The sequence below is a fragment of the Onychomys torridus genome, chromosome 5, assembly GCF_903995425.1.
Source record: "Onychomys torridus chromosome 5, mOncTor1.1, whole genome shotgun sequence".
Taxonomy (NCBI): domain Eukaryota; kingdom Metazoa; phylum Chordata; class Mammalia; order Rodentia; family Cricetidae; genus Onychomys; species Onychomys torridus.
Window position 1 is genome coordinate 89,609,801 of NC_050447.1, and position 24,194 is coordinate 89,633,994.

At 47.3% G+C, this 24,194-nt stretch overlaps 2 protein-coding genes across 5 annotated transcripts in view; one reads left to right on the forward strand and one right to left on the reverse strand.

Moving 5' to 3' along the window:
* The window catches only part of Tarbp1 (TAR (HIV-1) RNA binding protein 1), a 48,943-nt gene extending 30,872 nt beyond the window's left edge, over window positions 1-18,071 (forward strand). The window contains exons 18-30 of one of the 4 annotated variants that reach the window (XM_036187059.1): window positions 28-218; window positions 365-436; window positions 2,851-2,971; window positions 3,526-3,636; window positions 5,195-5,344; window positions 5,807-5,893; window positions 9,349-9,545; window positions 12,601-12,682; window positions 15,122-15,293; window positions 16,334-16,525; window positions 16,689-16,813; window positions 17,143-17,279; window positions 17,586-18,071. In XM_036187059.1, the coding sequence (XP_036042952.1) occupies window positions 28-218; window positions 365-436; window positions 2,851-2,971; window positions 3,526-3,636; window positions 5,195-5,344; window positions 5,807-5,893; window positions 9,349-9,545; window positions 12,601-12,682; window positions 15,122-15,293; window positions 16,334-16,525; window positions 16,689-16,813; window positions 17,143-17,279; window positions 17,586-17,754 (1,806 nt within the window). In that variant the 3' untranslated portion in view covers window positions 17,755-18,071. Of the gene's footprint in view, window positions 1-27; window positions 219-364; window positions 437-2,850; window positions 2,972-3,525; window positions 3,637-5,194; window positions 5,345-5,806; window positions 5,894-9,348; window positions 9,546-12,600; window positions 12,683-12,876; window positions 13,825-15,121; window positions 15,294-16,333; window positions 16,526-16,688; window positions 16,814-17,142; window positions 17,280-17,585 lie in introns of those variants that run through there. The other 3 variants (XM_036187060.1, XM_036187062.1, XM_036187061.1) reach the window with 3 other exon arrangements.
* Window positions 18,072-20,272: 2,201 nt separating this feature from the next.
* LOC118583609 (cytochrome c oxidase assembly factor 6 homolog) lies at window positions 20,273-23,456 on the reverse strand. The gene is made up of 2 exons (XM_036187064.1): window positions 23,063-23,456; window positions 20,273-20,624 (listed from the first exon to the last, which is right to left on the reverse strand). The coding sequence occupies exons 1-2, from the start codon at window positions 23,204-23,206 to the stop codon at window positions 20,529-20,531; spliced, it is 240 nt and encodes a 79-aa protein (XP_036042957.1). The 5' UTR covers window positions 23,207-23,456; the 3' UTR covers window positions 20,273-20,528.
* Between the last annotated feature and the right edge of the window lie 738 nt (window positions 23,457-24,194).

Genomic DNA, 24,194 nt, shown 5'->3' on the forward strand with positions numbered 1-24,194 from the left:
TAACTTGGGTGTTGTGTTTCCTTTCAGATTATGTGCAAGATAATTGAAATGTCCGCCATAAAAACAGGGGTCTTCAACATTCTGATCCGTCACTGCTGCCAGTCTTGGTTAGCAGCTGCTTCGGGTGTGTCCCAAGGGTCCTTCTCCAGTGCTAAGGATTACAGTGAACTTGTTCTGGAGGCCTGTGTGTTTGGAACAGTGTTTAGGCGTGATCAGAGGTAAAAATGCCACCATGCCCATTTGTCACATGTGGGTGGAGTTACGTCTGTGCTTGGCTTTCAACCAGGAGGTTGTAGTATTAACTTTGGGGCTTTAATTATTTTTCCTCTTTTGAATCTTTTTTTTTCCTTCTCACCTTCTTAAGACTTATTCAGGATGTCCAAACCTTCATAGAAAACCTTGGACAAGACTGTGCGGCAAACATCATCATAGAGAAGTAAGTGCAGCCCATTTCCTGTGTCTCAATGTAAGTGAGATGTTCCACTTGACTTAACTTCTCAGACAGTCTTTATTCATAATATATAAAAAAGGTTTATTTTTATTTTAAACGTATGGGTAAGTTTTGCCTGCATGGATATCTGTACCATATGCATGTGCCCTCAGAGCTTAGAAGAGGGTATGGAATCCCCTGGAAATAAAAGTTACAGAAGGTTGTAACTCACCATGTGGGTCCTGGGCACTGAACCTGTGTCCTCTAAAAGAGCAACTAATGGGGCTGGGGATTTAGCTCAGTAGAAGAGCGCTTGCCTAGCAAGTGCAAGGCTCTGGGTTTGGTCCTCAGCTCCAGCAAAAAAATAAATAAATAAAAGACATGATTGTCAACTTCAATAGAAAAGAGAGAGAAAAAGAAAAACAGAGAAAAAAGAGAAAAAAGAAAAGAGAGAAAAAACAACAAAGAAAAAAAGAGTAACTAGTGCTCTTAACTGCTGAGCCATCTTTCTAGCTCCATTATTCATAAATTACATCTCGTTTAATGAACAAGCTATATTAATTTGTTATTGTTATCATCATTTTCATTATCCTCTGTCTGACAGATAACTTCAGGGAGGTTTGAGGGATACATCCATCATGGCTTTAAGATTGGCTTATGGCCGTAGCATTAAGAGCTTGGTAGCAGAGAGAAATGGGAAGTGAAGCAGGGCTGTAAACCCCAGTGACCCACTTCCTCCAGCTAAGCCTTGCCTCCTCAAGGTTCCACAAACTCCATAATGGGGCCACCCCTTAGGAATAGGCCTTCCACATGAACCTGAGGGGCAATTTCCTAACCAAGCCATAACACAAACCTTCAAAATGTGTTAAAAATATTCTTTGCTCATATATTTTATTTATATCTTCAATATTTATTAAAGTAATAAACTTTCAAAAATTGAGTGCACAGTCTAGTCCAAGTAAAGACATGCCATCAGATAACATAGGCCCCTCCTTTTCTTTGGGGGAAGGGCTCTGGGTGAAAGGGTGGAGGTGATGTACACTTTATTCTGTAACCTTTTATTTGGTTGTAAAATTTATCATCGAATTCATAATAAGTAAATATGTTATACACAAAAGTAGTGAATGAAAGGCCCTGAATTTGTGAAGCCCTTTCATTGAAGAACAGTTAACATAAAAATTCATACCTAGCTGATGTGTGTAGCTAAAAGTGTGGGATAGGCTATGAGAGTATTCACTAGGTAGATTGTTGTCTGACTGAACTTAAATGTCTTTATTCTTATGTGGTGGAGGGGTCGAGCTTGTGCCGTGGCACACATGTGGAGGCCAGGGGACAACTCTGTGGAGTCAGTTCTCTCCTTCCACCTTTATGTGAGTCCCGAGTGTGGAATCAGGTGGCCGGGCTTGAGTGTTCAACGCCTTTACCCAGTGAGCCATCTCTCACCAGCCCTAAGTTGACATTTTTGGAGCTTATCAAATACTTTAAAGTCTTAATTTCTCATCTTCTTTCAAAAACCTGCACGTGTGTTTAAAAGGTAAAAAGATTGTTATATCACTTTTTGTGATTTTAGAGTTAAGGCCAACAAGTGATTACTGTATTTATAACAGGTATTCACTTCAGAGCTAGCCGGATCTTACCTTATCTGCCATGCTTGCTTAAATGTGAGCATTGTTATAAGTGTTTTTTCATGGACTTTCATTTATGTGGATCTGTGTGTATCCGTGTGTGGGTATGTGCATATGAGTGCAGGTACCCAAAGAGGCCAGAAGAGGATGTTGGTTCCCCTAGAGCTAGAGTTCTAGGCAGTTGTGAGCTTCCTGATGTGGCTGCTGGGAACTGAACTCAGGTCCCATAGATGGTTAGTACATCCTCTTAAACACCAAGCCATCTCTCCAACCCAGTTAATTGTTTCCGATTTTTTTTTCTTTTTTTTTTTTTTGCTTATTTGTTTGTGGGGCTGATTTAACATAGTAGTCAGAGTGCCAATTTCTAGTGGGTGTTGCCAAGTGCTCATTGTTACATTCAGAAGCTTCCTGTACAGTAGGAGACAGAGACAGGCTATGGAATTGAGAGCCCATGTTCTTATTCCTCTGTCTCTTACTAGGGTCTGGGTCCTCCATGACATCACTATCGATAGGGACAGGTTTATTTTTGTTTGGTGTGTGTGTGTATGTGTATGTGTGTGGGTGTAGATCCTTGAGGTATTTGTGCCCCATTCTGTGCTGTTCTCCTGTAAAGTATTTGTTTGTTGTGATTTGCTGCCTCCAAATTTAAAAGGATGTTCATTAACTATAGACCTACTTAATCTCAAGCACGTTTTAGGGAGGAGTTGGTACGTTTGATGGTATTTGGTACAAACAGTGGATGCATCTTTCTATTTATAAAACATATTAACACAGTTTATCATTTTATATTTTAAGCACTAAGAGAGAAGATTATTATGTGAGAATTTGTGCTGTCAAATTCTTGTGTCTGCTAGATGGCTCTGACATGTCCCACAAGTTGTTCTTAGAAGATCTTGCCATCAAGCTCTTGGATAAGGTAAGGAGGAGCCTTTGTCCTGCTTTGAGTTAACTCTGCCTTCGGTGGGCCACGGTCTAGCACTTGCCTTTTATTTGACCTGAACATGTGCAGACAGACATGGAGTATTCTAAACACCTCTTACCACAGAAAACCTGATGGTGACGTTCTGTAGTCTTGATGAAGGCTTGGTTAGGACCTGTCTACTTCAGGGTCTCTGGTTTGGTTCCATTGGCTCTGTAGTCTTCACCTGGGTATCTTGGGTTGCCACCTGATTCCACACTTGGAACTCACATAAAGGTGGAGGGCGGGCTGCCTGGTTGATTTTGCTGAAGGCCAGAAAGAAAAGTTCTGTGAAGCAGAAGTGCTGAGTGCTGCCATCCTGTGTCTGTTTGGTTTCTTCATGACATTGGAACTGAGTTGCAGATTCAAATTCCAATAGGACAAAGCGGGCAGAAACAGAAGTGTGTGTGGTGTTGCTTTGTAACACCTCGGATTTGAGGTTGTCACTGATAGTATTCTTAGTCACGGGTGTGGTGGGTGGCTTACTCCTGGTTTCCACCCCGTCTCTCCAGGATGAATCGGCATCTAGGTCCAGAACTCGATACCATGAGAACTCCCTACAGCACCGGGTGAAGAACCGGGTGTGGCAGACTCTGCTAGTCCTGTTCCCCAGGTTTGATCAGGTATGGTAGTTCTCAGGCTCTGCAAGACTGTTTTCATTAAACAAAAACCTGGCTGGGTGTGGTGGTGCACGGCTTTAATCCCAGCACTCGGGAGGCAGAGACAGGTAGATCTCTGAGTTCAAGGACAGCCAGGACTGTTAGACAGAGAAACCCTGTCTAGAAAAACAAAAACAAAATCTGTGTATAAGAGAGAGAGAGAGAGACAGACAGAGACATACAGAGAGAAGCTGCCTGCTGCCAAGTTCAATCCTTAGGACCTACATGGTGGAAGGAGAGAACTGACTCCCACAAGTTGTCCTGACCTCTCCATGCCTGTGCATACATACCTAAACACACACACACACACACACACACACACACACACACACACACTCATAAACTTACACATACAATAACTAAATGTAGTTCTTAAAAAATGAGTATCTAAGGCATTTTTTTCTACCAAAAGTCATTAATTTAAGAATGATTTTCCTCTTTCAAATATAAAATATAACAGGCATCATTTTTAAATATGCTTCTATAAATAGTGTTTCCACTTGGTGCTTACACACGTGTCATCGCTCAGGCAGAAGTATGATTGTGAAGGGAGGAAGGTGAATTTGGAGCTCAGGGTCTATGCCAGAGAACAGCTGGGGATGTGGGGAGGGGGTGGTCATGGAGCTGAGAGACCAGAAGGGTCGGTAGGTGGATGGACACGATGTCAGGAAAGAGAGCTTTGCTCCCCTCCCAGATGTTGTTTCCGTGCTATGGAGTCCAAGTGTGAAAGAAGGCTGCATACGAGTGTGCTGCCGCTTAAGTACAGAACTGAGTGTGTGTGGAAGGAGCACAACCACAACCATGGATGGTGGGGTGCTCAGTGGGAGGCCTTGAGGTTGCTCCCAAGTGCCCACAAAAAAATTCAGGCTTGGTGGCACACCCTGGCATCCCATTACTTAGGGGGTGGAGATGGGGGGAGCCCTATGGCTTGCTGGTCAGCCAGTCTATCCAAAATGGAGAAGCCTGGGGTCATTGAGAGACCCTGCCTCAAAAAAATAGGGTAGAGAGTGATTGAGGAAACCATCTAACCTTGAAGCCCTCCGGCCTGCCTCTTGTGCGCCCACATCCACACACACTTGCACTCAGAAGTCCATGCACACATGAACGTTTACACACACATGCACCACCCACAGAAATGAAATAAGAATATGACTAGGGAAGTTATTAGACTTCTGTATCTCTCCCTTTCCCTCTAAAAATGTAGGTGATCAAAGCCTCTGCTATAGAATTGATGCCTAAGTAAACAGTGAAAATGCCCAGCACAAAGTCAGTCTTGTTATTGTATTTTATGTGTATGTGTGTTTGCCTGCATGTATGTCTGTGTACTGTGTGTGTGCATTGCCCACAGAGGCTGGAAGAAGGTGTGGATCCCCTAGAACTGAGTGACAGATGGTCGTGAGCTGCTGTGAGTTCTGGGAAATGAACCTAGCAGGTCTTCAGCAAGAGCAGCCTGTGTTCTTAACCAGAGTTTTTTAAAATTGAAAAGGAATAACGTGTTAACCATTTATGTTTTCTCCCTCAGAACTTCTTGAATGGGATTATTGATAAGATTTTCCATGCTGGCTTCACCAACAATCAAGCATCCATAAAATATTTTATTGAGTGGATTATTATATTGATTCTTCATAAATTCCCTCAGTTCCTTCCAAAGTTCTGGGATTGTTTTTCTTATGTAAGTAAAGATTTTCTTCATACTATTCTGAACTAGGAAATGAGATGTGTCTGCAACCTTGGATGTAATTGTAGGGTCCTGTCCCGAGGGCTAGTGAAACCCTCACCTCCTCTGCCCTGCGTCTTTATCTTGCTCTTTTTCCAGCTCCCTCTGTGTCCTGAGCCCAGTGCCCACTCCTGCCCCAGGCAGTTTCTCCCTGCCTGTAGGGCTGACCCAGGCAGGGGCTTGGTGGTGTGAGGCTCTTCAGTGCTGTTGGACTGTCCCCAGGTGCTGCCTGCATTGCACTGGGCTACAGGGAGGGCCCCTCCTCTTGGGTTTTCAGTCCTGTGACCTCCATGTGGCAAGCCCATGCTCCTTCAGGGAAGAGGGCAGAGTCTGCCTCCTACCTCTGCCTGCCCAGAGTCCAGCCTTTACTCACAGTTAAGCCCCAAATGACAATTTCTCTACCTCATCTTCTATCAGGGTGAAGAAAAACTTAAAACGAGCATTTGTACATTTTTATCTGTTTTATCACATTTGGACATCATCATTCAGAATATTCCAGAAAAGGTGAGTTTGAATTATTTGCAAGAAGAATTTATGAACTTGCTGTTCTAAAAAGGAATGTATTTATGCCAGTTTGGAGGACTTTTTTTCCCCCATGATTAATTATCTTTAAAATGTGTTTCTTCCTCATTTTTTTTTTTATTAGTTCCTTAAAAATTTCATACAATGCAGTTTGATCATATCCACCCCATCTCCATCCCCTCCCAGATCACCCTTTTCTCTATCTATCCCTAAACTATCAGGTATCTTTGTGGGGTTTTCCAGTCATCCCCCCCCCCCCCCCCCCCCCTGCTGCTGCTGCTGTGTGCAGGGGAAATCACACACACACACACACACACACACACACACACACACACACACACACACCTACTACACACCAAGTTCACAGGTGATTCCTGTTGGTTGGTGTAAATGTCTTTTTATCTATCTATCTCTCTATTTATTTATTTAGGTGTTTTAAGACAGGGTTTCTCTCTGTAGTTTTGGTTCCTGTCCTGGATCTCGCTCTGTAGACCAGGCTGGCCTCGAACTCACAGAGAGCCGCCTGGCTCTGCCTCCCAAGTGCTGGGATTAAAGGCGTGTGCCACTGCCGCCCGGCAGCTTTTATTTTTATACAAGTATTGAATTTAATTTAAGGGTTTGCCTTTTTGCCTTCCTGGCTATTTGGGTTTGTTTTTTTTGTTGTTCGTATATTTTTATTAGTTCTTTGAGAATTTCATAGATGCATACAATATGTATTGATCATATTCATCTTCCACTATCCCCAGATCTACTCCCCATCCTCCCACCCTTCTCAACTTAATGTCCTCTTTATTTTTTTATTTTTATTTATTTTTTAATATAACTCATCTAGTCCAATTTGTGCTGCCCATGTTTTCCTGGCTGTAGTGCCGTCCACCAGAATGTGGTTGATGACCCACAGGCCACACTCTTAAAGAAAATTGACTCTTCCTCGGTCCAAAGCCGTCACTGTCAGAGGCTCCTCAGCTAGGATAGGGGTTCCTAGGCCCCTACTGAGTGGAGATTCTTTAACAAACACTGGTGCAGACAGACTTCGGAGTGCTCACATGGTGCCCACATGCCTAGTCCTTCTCTGTTTCCTCACTTTAGAGTTTCACTTCCCCCATGGCCTCCTGTATAGGCCCTGACATTATTGCAGATACAGGTGGCAGTTTGTACAGTTGTTCATTACAGAGGGATGACCGTATGTGCCATTTTTGTGTGTGTGTGTGTGTGTGTGTGTGTGTGTGTGCGCGCGCGCGCTCATGTGTTGACTGTGATTTTTTTTTTTAAAGATTTCATTTATTTATTTATTATGTATACAGCATGTATGACCAGAAGAGGGCACAAGACCTTATTACAGATGGTTGTGAGCCACCATGTGGTTGCTGGGAATTGAACTCAGGACCTCTGGAAGAGCAGTCAGTGCTCTTAACCTCTGAGCCATCTCTCCAGTCCCTGACTGTGATTTTTTTTTTAAGCTACTCTTTTTAAAATTAGATTTGTTTAATTTATTTTATGAGTTTTGTATGCACAAATGTATGTGCACCATGTCCATACTTGGTGCCCACAAAAGTCAGAAGAGGGCATTAGATCCCATAGGACTGAAGTTATAGATAGATGTGAGCAGTCATGTAGGTGCTGGGAATCAAAACCAGGTCCCCTGCAAGAGCAGCAAGTGCTCTTAACCACTGAAATCATCTCACTAGCCTCAGTTTATTTTTGTTTTATTCTTGTGTGTGTGTGTGTGTGTGTGTGTGTGTGTGTCTATGTAGTAAGTGTGCCATAGCAAGTGTGAGGTCAGAGGGCAACTTCATAGAGTCAATTCTGTCTTCCCACCTGGGTTCCAGGGATTGAACTCAGGTCATTAGGCTTTCTGAGCCATCAGGAGCCTGTGCGTGCATGTGTGCATGCCTGTGTGTAATTTATCTTAGCAGTGCTGTCCTGAGAAGATAGTGGCCTGGATAAATGTTCATGGCATGCTGAATAAGGAGGGACCAAGAGAACGGCTTGCTTCCATCTGGTTTGTCGTGCTCAGGGATAGTTGCATGGCGCAGGGAAGCATGGTGATGTGTCTGGAAGCCCATTCTGTGGACGTGGCTGCTCTGCAGTCAGTAGAAGCCATTTGTGGGGCTCACAGCCAGTGCAGCCCCTCGTACAGCTCAGGTGACCTTGTCGGGCATGTGGTGGAGCATCAGACGGCTTGAGGACTGAGGAAAAGATTCCGCAGTCCTCTGCTGACTCCTTCAGTTTCTTAGTACGTGCTCCTATCATAGCCAAGGTTTACCCTGAACTCTGGTCAGACCACTGCCCCCTCTCAAGTATCCCATGCCTGGCTTTCTTCTCCCACTTGTTAACTGTGCTTCTGTGTGGCTCAGTTGCCGTTAGTTGAGGAGCTCAGCACTCAGTGGAGGAAGGCGACACTCCAGGTTCTCCACAAGTGGAGCACCTAGAGGAGGGCAGGTCATAAGGTGCAGTCACATTTCTAGAACATAACGGCTGTTTAGCATGAGGATCCATGTCAACTTAGATTGTAGGTGAGGGGTCATACTGCAGCCATTACAAAAATGGGGACGTTGGAAACCATTTTCCCTGAAACAGTTGTCAGTGCTGCTGAGCTCATTTGCATGGGAGGAAGATGCAGCCCTATGGCCAGGCTTGCCAGAGTTGGTCACAGCTGCCCCGTCGGTCCTCTGTCCACCCTGTGGGTCCTCCATGTCCGCCAACCTATAGATCCTCCATTTCCACCCTGCTGGTCCTGCTTGTCCACTTTGTTGGTCCTCCATGTCCACACTATCGTCATGTCCACCCTATCGGTCCTCCATGTCCACTCCAGTTCCTCCATGTCCACTCCATCGGTCCTCCATGTCCACCCTGTGGGTCTTCCATGTCCACCCTGTGGGTCCTCCATGTCCACTCCATCAGTCCTCCATGTCCACTCTATCAGTCCTCCATGTCCACCCTGCAGGTCCTCCATGTCCACTCCATCAGTCCTCCATGTCCACCCTGCAGGTCCTCCATGTCCACCCTGTGGGTCCTCCATGTCCACTCTATCAGTCCTCCATGTCCACCCTGTAGGTCCTCCATGTCCACTCCATCAGTCCTCCATGTCCACTCTATCAGTCCTCCATGTCCACCCCGTCGGTCCTCCATGTCCACCCTGCAGGTCCTCCATGTCCACTCCGTCGGTCCTCCATGTCCACCCTGCAGGTCCTCCATGTCCACCCTGCAGGTCCTCCATGTCCACCCTGTCGGTCCTCCATGTCCACCCTGCAGGTCCTCCATGTCCACTCCATCGGTCCTCCATGTCCACTCCGTCGGTCCTCCATGTCCACCCTGCAGGTCCTCCACGTCCACTCTATCAGTCCTCCATGTCCACCCTGTCGGTCCTCCATGCCTCACAGTCTCGCTCAAGCTGCCATGTCCACCCCTCAAGCAATGTCTCCCTGTTCTTCCAGAAGCTGGTTTTGAAGCAAGCCCTCACTACTGCCCTGCAGTGGTGTCTGAGCCACAACTTCAGCGTTCGCCTCTATGCTCTAGTGGCCCTCAAGAAGGCCTGGCATCTCTGTAAAGCACTGCAGTTCGAAGAGTGTGACGCCTGGACCACAGTCATCGAGTGCAGCCTCAGCCAGGCAGAAAGCATGCATGGCGCAGGGTGAGGACACCTCGTGGCTCTGTTCTTCCCAGCAGAGCCTGGAGGAGCGAAGAGCAGCCTCGTTACCGTTTTGTACCAGTGTCGCACAGAGGGCTTGGGTCAGCCCCATGCAGCAGATGGTGCTAAACTCTACAGATTGATGATGAGTCCAGAATGGGGTTTTATACTTTTTCCTCATCCTTTATTTGAGCCTGTGAACTCTCAGCTCTGCTCCTGGCACAGAAGGCAGCCTGGAGGCACCAGGACTGACCCGAGTTGCCCCATCACCCCTCTGCCACCTACATTCATATGAGTACTGCTTTCTGTGGTAAGATCATGGCTGGCTATTCGGCACCAAGATGTTTTCTCTGCCTGTTGATCCTACAATCCCTTGTTCCTAAAAGCAGTTGGCTCAGATCCCATATATTGATGATGATGATGATGGTGCAGCAACAAAACAACCTTTTATGGTGCCACTTATCTTTTTAACTCCTGGTCCCAAATAGGGACATAGCCAATGAAAGTCGGGCATCCTGAACTTTACGCTTTCTCTATTCTTTAAGTGCATATCCTCCTTTGAGTCCTGTGTGGCAGGCACACACCTCGGCAGGTGGACAAAGGTCCTGTCTTAGGTGGCTCAGTCGGACTGAGGACAGGATAGAGGGGGCTGTCAAGCAGTCACATCAGTGCACAGGCTTTTCAGTAGGTGACAGGAATATTGAGGGCACCATGGCAAATGCAGACTCTGTACCTGTGGCTTAGGGAAGTTCTTTATCCAGCATGATCCAGAGGAAGAACAGGAGTTGGTGAGTGAGGAGAAGAGGCTTCTGGGCAAGAGGAGCAGCAGTGGGGACTGGAGACTGGAGGCAGGTGGGACCCTGGAGGAAGCCAGTCTCAGAGACATGGGACAAGTATCTGGGTACTCCAGAACTGAAGGGTTGGATGGAGGCAGGATGAAAGTGACCAGTTCTTACGGGCATTGCCTTTGTGTGAGAAGCAGGTCCAAGGCAGCCAGTGTAGTGGGAGGGTTGCTGCTTACCCAGAACTGAGGCTGGTGAGAGGATAAAGGGACAGGTGAGAGGCCAGAGTCTGAGAGGAGCAGGCTCAATGTAGTGATAGAGCTGGGAGATTGCACCGGCAGTGAGGACAGGGATGGAGTCTATATTGCATTGCAACATGTTTGGCATGCAGGTGGCAAACACGTTATGCTGATGCAGTGAGTTCTTGGAGTCCACTGTTTTCTGTGTTGAGATATTTGGAATGTTTAAAGTTCTACATGCCATTCATTTTTTTTTTCTAAAACACAGACAGTGAGGAAGGTGAAGTACCAGGAACTTCTGGAGAAAATTCTTTAAAGAGTAAAGTACAGGAAGCCTCATAGCCTGCAAGTTCTGCAGTTTGGGGCTGATGGTCCCAGTTCTAAACTGTTTGTCCTGCCATGTGACTTTTACCTTTCCACTCTGGTGGCTGGATTAGGAGTTCACCCTTGCTCACAGTGGGTGCATTTTGTTTTTGAGGATGTGCCTTCAGAGGGAAAACCATGGCTCATGTAAGACTTGCTCTCTAGGAGAAAAAGGTCCACCACCAGGCATAGACACAGGGATCCTAACCCCAGAGGTTCCAAGTGCTGGCAGGTGATGGTGACTTTGGTCTGTACTATGTGATTCAGTTTGGGGCCAGCTTGGGCTACACAGTGGAACTGTTTTCCACAGTCTTCATGCTCTACTCTACAGTGTGGTCTGTACTATGTGATTGAGTTTGGGGCCAGCCTGGGCTACACAGTGGGACTGTGTTCTCCACAGTCTTCATGCTCTACTGGACAGTGTCTGTGTTTGACACTCAGGGACCTGAGTTTTATTCCTTTAGTTGGTTTTGTATGATTTTGAAAGCGTTACTTAGGTTCTCTGCTCATCTTTGTGTTCCATTTAGAAATAAAAACCCTGAGAGCTAGCTGAGTAGTAGAGTACGTTCTAGAGGACATGAGGCCTGGGTTCAAGCCCCAGTTCTGCAAAAACAGCAAGGCAAAACTTTGTTGTTTTGTTATTTGTGTTTTTGGTAGAGTCTTGGCTATGTAGGTCAGGCTGGCTTTATTCTCCTGGCAGTCTATTGAGTGTTGGAACTGCAAGTGAGGACCACAAAGCCTAGCTTAAAAGAAGAAAAAAGTTAGGTGTGGCTACACATATCTATAATCCTAGCACATAGGTAGAGATGTAGAATCAAGAGTTTAGGATTGTCCTCAGATACATGAGTTCAAGGCTACCCTCATGAACCTGAGACTCTGTCTCAAAAACCAAAGCAAAAATGAGAACCTTCCTAAATTGCAGCTTAAAAAGCATACTAAGTGGTGGCACACTCCTTTAATCTCAGCACTTGGGAAGCAGAGGCAGGTAGGTTTCTGTGAGTTTGAAGCCAGCTTGGTCTACATAGAGAGTTCCAGGACAGCCAGGACAGCTACATAGAGAAACCATGTCTTTAAAAAAAAAAAAAAAAAGCACACTGCGTGCTGGGGACAGAGCACACAGTAGTGTCTTCACCTAGCATGCATGAGGCCCCAGGGCTTAATCCCCAGTAACCCTGTTAGGGACTCCTCTGTTGCTGTGATAAACACCATGACCAAAGGCAGCTTATAGAAGGAAGAGTTTGTCTTGGCTTACGGTTGCAGAAGGATAAATGTTCATCATGCTGAGGAGGCATGACAGCCAGCAGCAGGCATGACGGCAGGAATCTGAGAGATCACATCAGCCAACAGACCGGAAGGAGGGCGAGGTTGTGAGCTCTCAAAGCCTGCCCCCAGTGACATACTTCCCCAGCAAGGCCATACCTCCTAAACCTCCCGAAACAGCGCCACCCACCGGGGACCAAGTGTTCAAATACATGAGCCTGTGGGGAATGTTTCTCATTCAGACCACCTCAGAGACAGACAGACAGACAGACGGAACTAGAACACACACATTGATGTTGAAGACAGGGAGTACGACCTGGGGATGGAATTCTTAAAGATACTTTACTGACTTGCCCTCACCAGAACCATTTACTTCTGAGTCCCGCCTCACTCCCTGCCCCGTCCTCCCCCCAGGAATGCCAGGAAGAACTGGCAGCGCATCCAGGACCATTTCTTCTTCTCTGCGTTTCACCCGCTGAAGGACTACTGTCTGGAGGTAAGCCGGGAGAGCAGTGTGCAGGCGCTCTGCTGTCCACAGTCCTGACTCCTCTTTCCTGCTCCCGCTGTCGAAGGGCTGTGACCGGCTCCTCTCCTGTCCCCAGGACCCTGTCAAGTTCTGCGATATGCTTGCGGTTCACTCCTCGGCGGTGACAACTGGCTAGTCATTCTCATTTTCTATTTCTCTGGCAGTGTCTGGCTTGTAAACCTTGGAAGGGACTATTTAACTCTAAACAGAAATCAGAGCAGATTTCTAAAAGGAAGTGAGTGAGAGAACGTTTGTGCAGGTGAGACTTTCTTGTACTGAAGCCCGCGTGATCAAGGCAAGAACAAAAAGATCTCTTGTTAATAGTAATTAATCCTTTTAGATTCTGGGTAATGAAAGTATGTGGCCAGTGGTACTTCACTTTGCTGATAGTAGCAGAGTGCTTGTGTAATTTTAAGAACTGTAGACATACTTATTACAGTGAATATAAATGACTTGAGTGTGAAAATTCTTGAAATTTGTGTAGCGTATAAGGCCTTCTTAAACCCCTTTCAACTCCAGCAACAGTACTGTGCTGCCTACCGAGCTTTGGAAACATCTGCCTGGGTGACTTTTTCTCTGGGGACCTACTTCAGGAGCCTAGCTACTATGCAACCAGCTCTTCATGGTTGGCTTAAAGCTGTCCTTGAAGACATCCTGTGTATTACAAGATGTGCTACACACGACATGAATGTCATTCTTGTCAAATTAAAACATACCAGGGTTCGTCAGCTCCCAGAGGCCTCTGTTGATGTTTTCCTGACAGCTCTTTAGAACCCCACCCCCCTTTTCCCAGCAGCCCCAAGCAGAGTCCTTTCCCCTTTCCCTCACCCCTGCTCGCCTCTCTTGGCAGTGACCTGACTCCTCCTCGGTGACAGCAGGCAGAGTGGTCTGTGTGCGGCAGTGAGTGAGAGCTGTGTGTGTGTGCACCGTGCTGCAGAGTGGTCTGTGTGCGGCAGTGAGAGCTGTGTGTGCACCGTGCTGCAGAGTGGTCTGTGTGCGGCAGTGAGTGAGAGCTGTGTGTGTGTGCACCGTGCTGCAGAGTGGTCTGTGTGCGGCAGTGAGTGCTCAGTGTGTGCACCGTGCTGCAGAGTGGTCTGTGTGCGGGAGAGCTGTGTGTGTGCACCGTGCTGCAGAGTGGTCTGTGTGCGGCAGTGAGAGCTGTGTGTGTGCACCGTGCTGCAGAGTGGTCTGTGTGCGGCTGTGAGTGAGAGCTGTGTGGGTATGCACCGTGCTGCAGAGTGATCTGTGTGCGGCTGTGTGTGTGCACTGTGCTGCAGAGTGGTCTGTGTGCGGCAGTGAGTGAGAGCTGAGTGTGTGCACCGTGCTGCAGAGTGGTCTGTGTGCGGCAGTGAGTGAGAGTTGTGTGTGCACCGTGCTGCAGAGTGGTCTGTGTGCGGCAGTGAGTGAGAGCTGTGTGTGTGTGCACCGTACTACAGAGTGGTCTGTGTGCGGCAGTGAGAGCTGTGTGTGCACCGTGCTGCAGAGTGGTCTGTGTGCAGCAGTGAGTGAGAGTTGTGTGTGCACCGTGCTGCAGAGTGGTCTGTGTGCGGCAGTGAGTGAGAGTTGTGTGTGCACCGTGCTGCAGAGTGGTCTGTGTGCGGCAGTGAGTGAGAGCTGTGTGTGTGTGCACCGTGCTGCAGAGAGCTTGTGCTCTACCAGATGCTGTCACCCAGCCTTTGTGTTCACAGCTGAGCTTAGGGGCCCTACCTAGTAAACTTTACTCTCCACCACGACATCACTAAATCTGCACGCATCTGCCTAGCCTGAAGCAAACCGTATTTGCCTTAAAACTGCCCTGGACAAAGGCGTGTGCATTGAGTGTCGTTTCACTTTTCACTCGCCTGTTACTTGGGGTTTTCTCTCTCACCTGCCTTTCCACCGTTGAATGTTCTTCAAGAGGGAAGACCAGAAAGGTGGCCTTGTGGCCTCATAGTCATCAGCTGTCCACCTTCTTACACATGAGGGAACTGACTCTGAGGAAGCCTCCATGGCTCATCCCAGGTCACACAGTGAGTCACACTGCTGAGCCAGGTTCCAGGTTCTGAATGTCTGCAGTGCACCTGAGCATGGGATGACGAGTGTCTGGTGGCCAGGAAACTGTCTGTAGGCATACATTTAGTAACAATTTAGTGACTCTTTAGTGTCAGTGCCCTGGGAAGCATGCTGTACTATTGATAAGAGCACAGTAGTCACGTGGAGTTAGAGGAAGAGGCCCTGCCTGTTCTTGGGGGTCCCTAAATGAATCCCAGAATGTCCTAGGGCAAAGTGACGTATGCCTAGAGGTACTGCAGGAAGAGCCTGCAGGAGAGGGGGCCTTGGGAGAAGCAGCAGCAGGAAGAAAACCTGTTCTGGGTTTTTCCTTTATCTTCTAAGGAAACTAATATTTCGATTTTACTGTTCTCCTTTCAGACCATATTTTACACCCTCCCACGGCTCTCGGGTATCACTGAAGAGGAGTGGATCACCCTGGATAAATTTACCACCTTCACAGACATCCCTTCCAATGCAGGGTCCCAGTGGTACCTGTCTGGGACTGCACTTGGTGAGCTGAGTCCAGGAGATTGGTCCCAGCAGGACCGAGGTAAGGGAGCTTCATCTTACCCTGGTTCGTTGGTGAGGGCTCCTGACTACAGTTCTGGAATGGGTCTTGATGATGTTGTTCCATTGACCCGGGTCTCTGCCTCTGCTTAGAGAAGGCAGGAACATCAGTGCCAGTCAGGCTTCCCTGATGAGCCGGAGGCTCGGTGTGTCCAGAAAGCTCACCTTAGCAGCAGTGTGGTGGCAGCCTCATTCTGCCCCTGCCTCAGCTTCCCCCTGCCCCTTTCCCTAACTGCACCTCCCACTGTGAATGCTTCCCCAGAACCAGAGTCCCCAAAGTCTGGCTTCCCCCTCACCATACCTGCCCCTTCTGTAACTTTCCTCCGCTGGTCTCCTGCTGGCCTCTGATTTTCTTCCCAACTCTGATGGCTCACTGGGTACAGGTCCTTGCTGCCAAACCTGAATACCTGAATTTGACCCACATGGTAAGAGACAGCTAATTCCCACACATTGTCCTTTGACTTCCATATCACACCATGACATGCATGCCCCTGAACCTCCTAATATATCTAATTTTTTTTAACTGCAGACTCTAGCCTCACCCTGTGGTTTTAACTCAGCGTCTCTGGGAAGAGGTGGAATGGTTCAGTGGTGCATCTCTGGACCGATCATCTTGATGTACTCATCCATTCCATGAGGATCCATTGCTGGCACCCAGTGTGTTAGACAGACAGGGTCCCTGCCCTCCCACAGCTGTGTTCTTAGCAGATGGCTGCACACAGATATATCAGGCAGTGGCAGGCAGCAAAAACCCAGGAAATCCAGCCTAGTAGAGAGAGCACCAAGGGAGGAGAGACCTTTGTGAGGACTTGATGTTGAGCAGACTGCTGGCTCCACTCTCAGTCAATGCCCTGTTCTGGTCTTCATGGGCACCTCCATGCACATGCACATACATACACTCAGGCCATATATACACATTAACAACAACAACAAAAAGAGTATTTAAAAACTCATCTAAAGATGCAAATACATAGAGAATTGACCCAGGCTAGTTTACATGCAGGAACTATTATTTCTTCTCAGGTTATACCTTGGGTGAAGCAGACAGCCAATCAGAGTGGGCTGATGTCCAGAAAAAGATTATCCCATGGGGACACAAGGCTCTGGAGTCAGACCTGGAACTTATGTTTCAGGATCGGGCCGCCAAGCTTGGAAAGTCCATCAGTAGACTGATTGTTGTGGCCTCGCTCATCGACAAGCCCACCAACTTAGGAGGTAAAATCATCTTCCAGGTAGTTCACTTCAAACGTGTTTATCAACCCTATGTGGTTGTCTGTTCCACACACAGCCCTCTTGGCAAGCTTCAGAGGAAAGGCTGGGATGCCATGAACTCTGTGACCTGTTAGAGACAGTCTAAGTAACAAGCCATTCTGTGCAGGGCTGTGCCGGACCTGTGAGGTGTTCGGAGCTGCAGTACTTGTGGTTGGCAGTCTCCAGTGTGTCAGTGACAGACAGTTCCAGCACCTCAGTGTCTCCGCAGAGCAGTGGCTTCCTCTGGTAGAGGTGGGTGTAAAGTCGCTTATTAAATTCTGTAGCTGTGAAAGTGCTTTGGCATGCTGTCTTTGTGCCAGTTTCTCAGTCTGACCCTTCAGTGCTGAGTTCCAAGGGGTCTTCTCTGTGACCTGCTGTAGTGTAGCAGTCCCCCCAGTAGAACATGTTACCTCTCTCTTCAGCCACCACTCAGCAGTCTGTGAAGTGGAGGGGATTCTTTCTGGTGTCCTATTTCCCCTTGAAAGTCCTCTTGACGGGTTGGGTTTACGTTTAATGCTCTGTCCGTTCTCTGATTTCACAATGCAATGATCTCAGTCTGCTCTTCTAAAACTGCCACTCAGGTGAGACCCGCCCAGCTGACAGATTACCTGCAGCAGAAAAAGGCGGAAGGCTACACTGTCATTGGTGCAGAGCAGACAGCGCAAAGCTCAGACCTGGCCCAGTACTGCTTCCCCGAGAAGTCGCTGCTGCTGTTGGGGTGAGTCGATTCCCTGGTCTGTGTCTCTTCTCTGGGCTGTTTAAGACTTACCTAGGTTCCTGTCACACAACTTCCTATCAACTTGTAGCATTTATGGGATCCCTTCATTTCACCTGCCTGGGATGCTGACTAGTAAACACAGAATTGACCTGTCTTTGTAATGCCCTTCATTACTTCCTGGATCCCAGGTTGACTTACTCTGTCTGTCTCCTACAGTAATGTTCAGGACTTCTGAAAAAATAATAGTAAAAGGTAATTCCCTATATTGCAGGGAAGCTCACATCTTGCTCCGTTTTTCTTCTGCAGAAATGAGCGGGAAGGAATCCCAGCCAACCTGATCCAGCAGCTGGACGTGTGTGTGGAGATTCCTCAGCAGGGCATCATCCGTTCACTAAATGTGCATGTGAGCGGGGCTCTGCTGATCTGGGAGTACACCAGACAGCAGCTGCTTAGATGTGCAGAATTGGCATCCTGAAGGCCGAGCCTTACCTGCCATCTCCAATGGTGCTAAAGATGGTGTCTATTTATAACTTTCTGGACTAATGAAATAGTCGGAGATGTCCTGGGATGTCTAACCTTGCACCTCAATGCCAAAACTTTTTCATGTGCCTTAAAGTATATCACTATATATGGTCCCTTTTAGCTAAATCAAATTACCTTTTAAAATATTTTAAGCAACTATGAAAATTTTAAAAATGAGTTTTTAAAATGTTCTTCCTAGAAACCAGTACTGTCAGGGTGGCTGTGCTAACAGTGTGGAAGAATTAAAGTTGTTACTTATGAGCACCTATACCCTTCTGGTTTTTTGTTTTTTGGTTTTTTTGGTTTTTCAAGACAGGGTTTCTCTGTGTAGCTTTGCGCCTTTCCTGGAACTCGCTTTGTAGACCAGGCTAGCCTCGAATTCAGAGATCCGCCTGGCTCTGCCTCCAGAGTGCTGGGATTAAAGGTGTGTGCTTCACCCGGTGCCCTTCTGTTTTAAAACATGGCAAGATATGAATCAGCAGTTCATTATCCTCTGGTCCTAGGCTTTATTTCCAAAGCTATGAATTGGCTTAAATGAAATTTGTCCTATACAATTGTGCTTCCGATGGTGGATAGAAATCTGTCTCAGGACTATAATCACAACCCAGTGCTGTTAGACGAATCCTGTAAGTCCTGCGAAACCAAGAATGAACCCGTGAGTGCTCTGTGTTTAGATGACTGCATTATTTCATGTTTTCCTTCTTACCATCCAGCAAGGAACTTGTTATCCCTGGAACCCTTTGATTAATACTCAAATTTCAGAGTCCTTTGCCTACTCATTTTCTTTTGAGGTTTTGGTTTGCAACAGGATTGAAGCATAGAAACCAAATCTCCACACACCCACTTCATTCAGATGCCACTCTGTGATCTGAGATAACCGACGCTATCACAGTCTGGCTTCTTTCAGGTAGTGGGTCGAGGTATGTGCTCATGTGGTTGGTGTTCCATCCATTGTAGGGATGTAGTAGTTCACCCATTCCTGACATGGGCATTTGGATCTAGGGACTGAGTAACGCTACAGGTTTTGCTTTCAGTTCATTTGGTGAAGTGCCCAGGAGTAGGGCTTCTGGGTCAGAAGGTTGGCATGTGTTACCCTGGCTTTCCTAGTTTACAGTATCACCAGGAGTGACTTGCTCTGCATCCTTGTCATCATTTGGAATTGTGAGCCTTCTAATAAGACATTCTAACCAGGTATCTAGCTACCTATCAGTATGGCACTAATTTCCGTTATTCTAATATTTAATGATACGGAGGCTCTTTTCAGATATCTGGCTTCCATTGCATTTTGAGAAATAGCTGTAGGGTAAAAAGGTGAGCAGAAAGAAACAATACCCTGACCCTGAAACCAGAGCCAAAGAAACACACCCTGACTCTGAGACCAGAACTAATTTACTGGCTCTGAAACCAGAACCAAAAGGTTAAAAGGGGCCAGTGAAAGAAACATACCTTGGCCCTCAAAGCAGAGCCGAAGAAACATACTCTGCCCTGACCACCTCAGCACAAAACCCAGCCAATCCCTGAGCAGGACACCAACCTCTGAGCAGGAAATCCAGCCAGTCTCTGAACTTGTCCAAGCTCAAGGATTGAAATCAGCCAATTCCTACCTTGAAAATCTCCACCTTGGAAAAACAATGCCCTTAAGAAGCCCAGAGGCAGCCACCCTCCTAGATTCTTCCCTCCCAATCAGTCTCTTGAATGAGGTTTGGGTGAGACCTTTCCCCAGAGTGGAGCAGAGCAGAGAAGTAACTATTTTCCCCAGAGCAGGAGTGGAGCAGAACTGTAACACTTTCACTGGGGAAACCATCCTCTAGCTGAACTAGTTACCCTCTGGGGGAACTGAGCAGAGTTATTGCATTAGGGAAACCTTTCCCTGGAGCAGGGCTGTACACTGCTGCTCCGCTTATGGGGGGACTGTGGTATTCCTTGGCTTCCGACTGCCAGGATCCCTTTCCATTCCAGCTGCAATGCTTACAATATCTATTCTCATAACTTGCCCACTTTTTAAACAGGATCACTTTCTTATTAAGAAGCATGAGGTTTTGTTGTTGTTGTATTTATTCTAGATACCAGTTCTTATGTGATTTGCAAGTATTGTCTCCAAGTTTGTTACTTACTGTTCACTTTGTGTGGGGGGGTCTATCCTCAGGCGTGTTCTTAATCATCTTGAAGTAGACCCAGTTTTCCCTTCCCGATCTATAGATTTATTTCTTCTTTGTTTTACTGAACTAGGTAGCAACCTAGTTACTGTCTGATCATTGAGAACATTTGAACAGACAACTTTTTATTATAACCCATTGATTAGTTAAGGCTTCTTCCAACCTCACTGTGTAGTTTCTGTATTAAAATGCTAATCTAATGGCCAGAAATTTCGTAACAACCTATCTTAGTTTTTATTTATATCAGTTGGAACTAGATTTGCCTACTATTCGGCTTTTATTCCAAAGGGGGTAAAGGAAGATTAAAAAAAAATGTATTTTTATAATAAGCTTTAATTTTTTTAAAAAATAGATGCCTCACTAAATGAAAGCAGCACACTTAATACCATTCAGTCCTTCACAGTTTGAATGATGAGATCGTCTTCTACGTGACCCTTTTAGTAATTGTTATTCACACAGAACAAGTGCTGATGTGTAATTGTGGGTCAGCCTGCTTTTGTCCTGGAACCACCAAAGCATTTCTGAAAGTCCCGAAGAGTCATTTCCACCTGTGTGAAAGTCCAGGCAGAGGCTAGGAATTTTCAGTGGACCGTGAAGGCTGGAAATCTCCTGCTTCAAATTTTTCCTTGAATTTTAAGTAGTCTCTTCTTTTGTCAAAATATTTTATCTGTTGAGATAAAAAAGCCCGACATTAAAGCAAGTTCTGCAGTTTGGCAAGCAAAGGCGCAGATTTAAATGTAACATGTTCCTTGGTCTCAGCGGTCTCGAAGCAGGATTGTGATTTGTGTTCTGGACCTGAATCGTGGATCTAGTGAGTGAGCTGCTCAGCTGCCTGAGGAGCCCGAGTCTGTCCCCTCATGCCTGTTGTGTGTAATGTCCTGGGAACTTAAGAAACAGTCTTATGCACACAGGAGCCCATTAGGCAGCTCTCGGTCGGGTCAGGAATCTTCAGTTTTACAGACTGCCGGGTTATAGGTTCAGTGTATCCTATCACTTATCAGCCCTGACATTTTTGTCGAGTCTGTCTTATCTAGAAACACACACATCTGGGGAGACAGACACATGGCTAAATATTCACAAATTATTAGAGGCTTGCCTTGATTTTCATTCACATCATCCTCTCTTCATGGGGCATTTGAAAAGTCTTTCGATCGTGATAAGGTAATATTCTAAAAGTATAAATCAAATCCAAGGAAATGCACATGTGCTAGCCGAGACACTGCCTCCCCCCCCCCCCACCCCAGCCTGGACCCCAGAAGCTCTGAAGACAGGGCAAATGCAGGAGGCCTCATAGCTGCACTGTAGACTAGAAAATGCTGATTTTGTTACAAGCCTTCAGTGCATGTCTTAATGGACCCCTCTGCCTGAATACTTTTCTTCTTCATTGAGAAACCCTGTTCTCTACCACAGCACACACACACAGACTTGCTCCGTAAGGTTCCATCAGGAAGAAATGTAACACTCCTGCCCGGAGTATCCAAGGCACCTTCAGAGAGGGGCAGCCCTGATTGCCAACCTAGGAGTACGAGTTCATATATAGTTTGTGAATATGATGTTGCATCTTTAACTTCATGGAAAACAGGACTCTGGCGTTACCTCAGTCCTGAGCTGGTGAGGACCTGTTTGTATACCACTCTGCTCTGAGGCTGTCACAACACTGCTTCATTTGAAGCTCTATCCTCAAAAATCTCCTTTGGTTTGATGGCTTCTGTCCCTCTAGTATGGTGACAAGGTATTTATAAATCTCGCTGTCAGCGTTGAGATTTATCCCTGGCAGTCTTGAACTGACTGCACCAGAATGGGTGTTTTATAAAGGATATCAGATTTAAAAGTATACGATGTCCCTCACATTTTGCGGGAAATTAATTATTGTGCATCTGTTAAGAATCAATTGCCCAAGACACAATTACATTGAGAGGTACTTTAGGCATTACAGCCCAATATGAATGGGGGAAAAAGCCACACCTTACATTGAACCTTCTACAGGACTGATTTACTGATCAGAACCTGAGTGACTATGAAGAGGTTTGAATGCTGCAGGTCTGTCGTCTTTAGCCCTCTTAATTCCTGGCCCACCTCTGTGACTGATCCAACACCCTGGTGACAGGTGAAACCACTGGCTTCCACCAACCAAAAGGCTTGAATGCCATTGAACAGCATCTGAGGCCCACAGCAGCTTTCCTGCTTTGCTGTAACAAACTTACCTGATGTCTCTACCCATGTGTTTTAAGGTGTGTTGACTTAGGACTTTCTTTGTTCTGTTCCTATGAAACTTCTGCCACATGGTATTTGGGGAAACTTCAAGCTGTGTTCCTGAGTCAGTCACTCACATTTGGCTACGAAATAGACTATCTCTTACCCTTTGAAGTGAAAGCAGTATTTTGGTGTTGACAACAACCTACTGAGAACTCAGCTCTTCTTGGAGTGTTTCTCCACCTGAAGCTGCTCTGTGAATACACCAGTCACTCAGAGCCCTGGTTCTCTTGCCCCTGTACTGTACAGCATAAGACCTCATCTTTCTCAAGGGATTGCTGTACAGCAGAGTAAACACAGACTTAAGGACCCAAGTTTGAATCCCCTCTCCACTACGGGGGCCGGCTCATCTTGGACAAATGTTTCTTCTCTCTGATACACGGCCCCCTTTGCATAAAACTGAATGCAAGAGCTCCCAAGACTGAATGAAAATCCCAGCAAATAAAAACAAATGTCTCCCTCAGAACACATTCCCATGATGCTCCACTTTCTCCCCACCCTCTCATACACACACGTGTCTTTGGACACACCTCTCGGTCGGCACTTTACAGGAGTTGGCAGACACTGGGACAAAGTGAAGAAAGAAAACTGATATTGAAGGAGCCATACTGCTGAAGTATGACGAAGCTTGAACCTAGGGGCTGTTAGAGAGAGAGAGGCTATGGACTCCCGCAGAAGCCATCCCAACACTGGCCCTTCTCCAGAATCTGGCAATGCACTGTCGTTTTCTCCAGTAATAACAACTAACTTTTCCAACGCATGACCTCTTCCGTGACCTTGTCCCTCAAAGCCTACCCCCCCCCCCCGAGGTGGGGTGAGTGCAGGGACGTGTTGTAGCCCCACGGGACTTACCCACTGCTGGGGGCAGCTGGCCTCGAACGAGCTCCTCAGCTGCTGGCACCGAGCCGCGTCCTCCGCGTTGTCGTCGAGACACCGCCAGTACAGGTCGCGCGCGCCCCAGCACACCTGCCTTTCCTTCATGGACGGGGCTGCCATTCCTGCAGGGATCACGCGGGGAACGACGAGACTGACATGCGATCACACGACCAGCCTACAACCGGAGGCTGAAGCGCTGAGGGCCCGAGACTTCCGGTCCCGAGCGGCCTACCGAGGGTCGGCCAACGTGGGAGAGAGCGGTGCGGAGTCGCCCAGCAAACCCAACGACAAAGCAAGAAAACCCTCACCGGGACAGCGCCGGCCGCGGATTGACCCTTCTGGGCTGCCGTTCACAACATGGAAGGGCGGGACTTCCGGTTGTGTCCTGGCGGGTAATTTCCTGCCGGAGTGGGCGCGGCCTGTGGGCGGAAACTAGTGGCTGATTGTCACCGCCCTCTGCCCGGTAGTTTGCTGCGTCCGGAGTAAAGGATGTTTGGTGAGCTGCCGCGGCCTCGGCTGGCTGCGGAGGGACCGAGAGTGGGCGGCGGCGACCGAGCTGGCACCCCGTTCCCTCCCCCGAGTAGGGGGAGAAGGAGGAGGCTGCTAGCCTGAGAGCGCGGACTCCCGGAGAAGAGGAGGCTAAGGTTGGCCAAGCTTGGAGGCTCCTTGTAACTTCCTAAGGGACGAAAAGACGTGCTTCGGATGTTTTGAGAGGAGTGTTTGATATATGAACTCGTGTCTTTAAGCAGAATGTTCTCGAAGACGAGTAAAGTCTTGGCTGCTCAGTCTGCCAACTGGGCTCTGGTTCCGTCTGCTCCAGTTACTTGTTCGGTAGAAGAGCCACGTGCATTCCATGTGTAACACGGACTTAGAGCAATCCAGGAGAGTCAGCTGCACACACCTCAAGAGCTCCAGCTGACAGCTCTGCACTTGGTGCCTCTGTGAGGTCCTAACCACGTCCGGCATGTGCAGGTTTTTCAGGGTGACAGTGTGATTTTTCAGCACCGCCCAAATATGGGACATGTACCCTAGTGGTCTAAGGACTGTAATAGGGATGAATTTACCTTATCAATGTCAGTTTATGAAAAGACACAGCGTTTTGTAAATA